General features: G+C 41.1%; 1 protein-coding gene across 1 annotated transcript; it reads left to right on the top strand.

Moving 5' to 3' along the window:
* The first annotated feature begins 2,223 nt into the window (after positions 1-2,223).
* LOC131430370 (very-long-chain 3-oxoacyl-CoA reductase-like) lies at positions 2,224-4,999 on the top strand. The gene is made up of 5 exons (XM_058595293.1): positions 2,224-2,342; positions 2,554-2,764; positions 2,819-3,052; positions 3,107-3,552; positions 3,607-4,999. Exons 2-5 carry the CDS (start codon positions 2,602-2,604, stop codon positions 3,691-3,693), a joined length of 930 nt encoding a protein of 309 aa, XP_058451276.1. The 5' UTR covers positions 2,224-2,342; positions 2,554-2,601; the 3' UTR covers positions 3,694-4,999.
* The last annotated feature ends 643 nt before the right edge of the window (positions 5,000-5,642 follow it).

Below are 5,642 nucleotides of genomic sequence, written 5' to 3'. Positions count from 1 at the left end.
TTCCCGGTATTCTAACAGATCGGTTGAAAAGTTCGTATCGTTTCTATGAGATGGCGCCACTAGAATTAAATCCATACCATTTTCAGTTAGTACCAACCTTCAAAAGATACGTGTATAAATTTGACAGCTGTCTGATTATTAGTTTGTGAGATATTGCATTTTCAGTGAAGCTACTTTTGTTATTGTGAAAAAAAAGAAAAAAAAAAGGAATTTCGTGTGTTGATGAAACACTACTTTATGATGAAAAAAAGTGCCGCCGATACCAAAAAAATGGCTTGATGAGTGTTATCCAGACTCTGCACCGGGCGAAGCAAAAATTCGTAAGTGGTTTGCAAAATTTCGTACTGGTCATATGAGCACCGAAGACGATGAACGCAGTGGACGTCCAAAAGAGGCTGTTACCGATGAAAACGTGAAAAAAATCCACAAAATGATTTTCAATGACCGTAAAGTGAAGTTGATCGAGATAGCTGACACCCTAAAGATATCAAAGGAACGTGTAGGACATATTATTCATGAATATTTGGATATGAGAAAGCTTTGTGCAAAATGGTTGCCGCGTGAGCTCACAAACGATCAAAAACAACAACGAAAACCATGCTGAAATTAAACGAATTGGGCTTCGAATTGCTCCCTCATCCACCGTATTCTCCAGATTTGGCCCCCAGTGACTTTTTCCTGTTCTCAGACCTCAAGAGAATGCTCGCTGGTAAAAAATTTAGAAGCTATGAAGAGGTAATCGCTGAAACTGAGGCCTATTTTGAGGCAAAGTACAAATCGTACTACAAAAATGGTATCGAAAAGTTGGAAGATCGCTATAATCGCTGTATCGCCTCTGATGGCAATTATGTTGAATAATAAAAACGAATTTTGGCAAAAAAAATGTGTGTTTCTATTAAACGATACGAACTTTTCAGCCGAACTGTTAAATGGCGTACGTTTATTACGCATACACTTGAAGAAGCCTATACCTTCTTATATGATTTTCGGTCAGGATACAAGAATTCCGTGTAAATCACTTGTTACCTATGACAATCAGATGGCCACATGTCAAAAAGCTGTTCACTACGGTAAGCCATGTGATAAACTGGACAAGGAGACAACTACACCAAAGGACTACGGTGCTTCCTTCACACCAACCCAAAGCAACCCCAGTACACCTGTGACAGTCACCAATAACAGTGAAGCATCCCCTTCAACGAAACCATCCAACGTATCCCCTATAGAACAAAGTGCATTAGCTGCAGTGAACAACTTACCATCCAACCAACCAGCAACTGCAAACAATGTACAACAAGGCTCATCTCCAGCAACTAGCAATGAAACCAACAACAATACCATCGATGTGGCAATGGATGACGAGACGAACCACGGACGAAGTGCCCCTCAATCCTCGCAGGAGGGAAATGGAAGCTCCTCTCCCCCTAGAAAAGGGTGACAACGAGATCCAACTCAAAAAAAAAATTATTTAAAAAATCGGCTCAATCGGCCACGTAAAGCTTGTACGCAAATAGGCCTGAATCAAAAATATCTTTTAAATAAAAAAAAATCGAGATATTTAAATCAATACCAATGACAATAACATTTTATATCGACGCGATCGTAATGAAACAGCCGGCGAGTTGATCGATTTTTCCTAAAATCGGAAGCGTAATGAAGCATTCGTCGGTGGCGGCGCACAGGTGTATCATTTTTTTCGAATTTGCTCCTCCATATAGAAAACAATGACGTCAAAAACAATCATCTCAATATTTGAGCACCGTCTTGCACTTTGGATATCCGACAACACAAGTTTCGCAATAGTCGAGCAAGGTCATACGCGCTAATAGACCTGGTGAGCAGTTGGAAACATAAAACGTATGCGTAGGTTTTTGCTAGTCACGCTTCCAAGTTGCCAGGGCTTTCAAGACGTTAGTTCGAATAATGTGCGAAAACAACTCGCACAAATTGATTGTGATAGGTTCTCTCTCTCTCTCTCTCTCTCTCTCTCTCTCTCTCTCTCTCTCTCTCTCTCTCTCTCTCTTGGTATACAATATTGATTCTCATTATCGAACGTAATGATTAAAAGATTATTTGCGACCTTGGATTTCTCCGAGTTCCTCAATCGATGGAACGATGGGTGAAAATCTGTAGACTCAAATGTCAAAGCATGCTGCGTTTGACACACAAACAAACTGTAGCAAACTTTCGTCACTGGCTTCAAATATGAAGTTGACCTGTGAGAGAATGTTAGTAAATTACGTTTTGTTTTACGTTTTGATTATCATTTGAAATGATGAAATCGTTTTACTTTTCGTTGTATACGTGATTTTTTTCATCAAGAGAACTTTTAGTGCTTGAAGGTCAGTTCAGTAAGAGACACTTTTTTTCAACCTGTTAGTCCCCGATTATATCGTGACAAAACAACAAACAAAGCGACCACATGTGTTCGGTTTAAGTTAGTTCGTCACGGAGCGTTGAGCTCTTAAGCCAGTTCCTCCCTTCCTAAACCACTTGGCTTGAATTTTGGATGGTTTTAATCAATCGTTTGATTTTTTTTTATTCTACGGTCAGCCGATCTCGAGTGGAGTAGTGTAGAGTGTGATCAAATCAGTTCCGAAGATGCTTTCAATTGTGAAGGACCTGTTTTGCTGGATCGGTGTCCATGCCTGCGTTCTGTGGCTTTATTACTATTTGCTGGAGCCCCTGGTGAATATTGTTTGGGGTTCGATTCGTAGCTATGTGCGGCAGGAGAAACTTCAGGTTCGCTATGGACCGTGGGCAGGTATGTGATCGGCCTGCATTCACCGACGTCGTCATTCAACTGGTCTGATTTCAGTGATAACCGGTTCGACGGACGGAATCGGCAAGTGTTACGCGGAGAATTTAGCACAGAAAGGATTGAAAATTATGTTAATTTCTCGAACCGAGTCGAAACTGATCAAAGTAGCTGATGAACTGCAGCAAAAGTATGGCGTGGAGACGAAATGGATTGCCATGGATTTTTCCAATGGCCCCGAAATCTACGATCGTTTGCGGAAGCAACTGACAGGGCTGGACATCGGATTGCTTGGTTTGTTATGAAATTCGCCTATGATTCTGCTCACTTGTTTACACTTTCGTGCAGTAAACAACGTCGGTTTCCTGCCACAGCTGGCTCACTTCGATCGAACTCCTGAAGCGGATCTGCTGGATTTGATTCACATCAACATTATGTCTAGCACAATGTTAACACGAATGGTTTTACCCGGCATGAAGGCCCGGCGGAGGGGAATCGTGGTAAACATAGGATCCACCTCCGGACTCGTTCCGCTGGCATTTATGGCAGCTTACGGGGCGACAAAGTCCTACATGAGCAGCCTAAGCCAAGCGCTACAGGAAGAACTGCGTGGAACGGGCGTCGAATGTCAACTCGTGACACCCGCCATGGTCCACACGAACCTCAGCCAAGCGTTTTGCACCAAAATGCCCTGGTATGTGGTTATTCTAAGCGCCGAACAAGTCGCTCGGATTGGTGTATTCTTGATTGGGAAAACGTGGCACACCTGTGGTCATTGGTTCCACAGTTTACAGGTTGGAATTAGGTTGTTGTAAGGAACAAATAGTGAGATGTTTGTTTCATTGCAGGTCTGTTGGTACCCACTTCTTCCCTGGAAACTGGTTGTTCGAATTATGGGTGGTGTAATGAAAAGTACAGCAGAGAACGTACACTAAGTTACATGTAATCCGATGTAACTTTATCCATTACCTCAATTTCTATTGTTGTCAACAAAAGCGAAAGAATAAATCCATTTATTGGTCGACCTACCGATGACCGTTTACGAAGTCTCTTTCCACTACCATCCAGAAACGTCAAGGGTCCAACCTCCGAATCGAAAACGAACAACCAAAAAAAAAACAGCAAAGGACGCAACTGCAATGGCATCGGTATGAGGACGAAAAACCGGACAAGCGGTGAAAATATATAAATTATAAAATCGGCGAAACGCGGCTGCATCGGCCTCGCCACCCGTTTCGTGACAAAGTGCTTTTTAAAAGGGCCCTTAACGCACACACACACACTCGCACACGGTGCGCTGCGCGAAAAAGTAGGCGGTTGGGCACTCAGGGCACGCGGCCACGAGGTGTTCGAAATCGCGATCCAAGCAGGCCGACCAAAAACGAAAAAAAAATGTTGAAAACGGAACGCAACGTGATTGGTTATCGGTTTTCGTGTTTGCGGCTTATGCTTTTCTTGTGAATAGTTTCCGTCAGTGGTGCCAGTCTGCCGAAAAGAAACAATTTATGGATCATTGTTTTGTCTGTTCGAAGTGATACCAATGAAGGAGGAATGTGATTGAGTATTCCGAATAACGGCTTCTGTTTTACCAAAAACGAAAAACGAAATAAAACAATCGAGGAACATTTTTTCCCCGAATCATCTGTTTCTGGTTCATGTGCCAACAACAGGAAGCAAAGGATCGATTTTCGTTTTTCGATGTATGTGACGAAGTGTACGATGAAAGGAAAACTCGGTCAATTAAAATGGAGCAGCAGGAACAGACAACGGGTTTTTCCCGGCTTTTGGTCTGATTTAGTTTCAGAAAAGGCAACGCATCGTGTGGTGTTATTTTGTTTTGGAAATTTACCTCATGAATAAAAGATAACTGGTGCGCGATGTAGGACTTTAAATAATACAAAGTGTTGAGATTGTGTGTTTGGAATTCTGGTGAAAATTTATACGGTTTTCTTGTGTACTGTCAATAAAGAAGATGATTTTTTCAAATGGTTTAAAAGCTGCTTTCGAATACTAGTTGTAGATTCTTCTTTTGAAAATTTTATAATAAATGATTTAAACTATTTTGTCTGGCCTAGAAGAAGCTGCTGGTCTTACAAAAATTCTGCCTGACTACAGTGAAGAACAAATAAATATTTTCTGTTTCTATCGTTCGTCCGATAAAGATATTTGCAATAATCTTCTATGAGATTATCTGTTCGTTCCAATCATGCGAATTTCCAGGACAAGTGGTAGGGATCGATAAGGAATGATACAAAACAATGATTTCTCATTTTGAAAAAAACTCTATTTATAGTTTTGAAACAAAACAAAAGTTCCACTCCCATACAAATTTCCTAAAATAAAAAAAAACTTCTTACTTAAATGATTATTTCATCTATCTCTTTGCCCTACAATCTCGAGAAACTGCAACTTCGCTGTGTTTTTAGGTTACTTCGTCTATTACTGTTTCAAGTAGGTAATGAATTCTGCTTACAATAAAGGTTGTCGCAGATGGTTTCTTCAACGGATAACTATGAAAGGTAGTACAATTTCAGAACGTCAGCCAAACTTAATATTGGAGAATTTGAAGGTGAAAAACTGACCAACTGGGAAGTTAGGGTAGGCGTTCTATCAGATGTCTCAATGATTAGTACAGAGCAGTGCAAACGCCATACTTTAGGCGAGATGATACAATTTTCCTGCCGCTGGATGCCGAACATGCTGATTCGCGAGCACACTTCGGGAGCTTGTTTGGCAATGTTTATGCAGAATTGGGTATACCTTTGGCATCGATGGGGCTGAAATCGGCGCGAGTATATTTTCAATGTTTGTTTGTGTATTGTATGTAGGTATTAACTGGAAAAGTCAGGAAGATCTATTTCCTTGGTCTAGGTTTTATAAAGAA

Source organism: Malaya genurostris, chromosome 2 (genome assembly GCF_030247185.1).
Source record: "Malaya genurostris strain Urasoe2022 chromosome 2, Malgen_1.1, whole genome shotgun sequence".
In the NCBI taxonomy this organism is placed as follows: Eukaryota; Metazoa; Arthropoda; class Insecta; order Diptera; family Culicidae; genus Malaya; species Malaya genurostris.
Note: the sequence above shows the minus strand (reverse complement) of the source record. Positions and strands in the feature narration are given on the sequence as shown.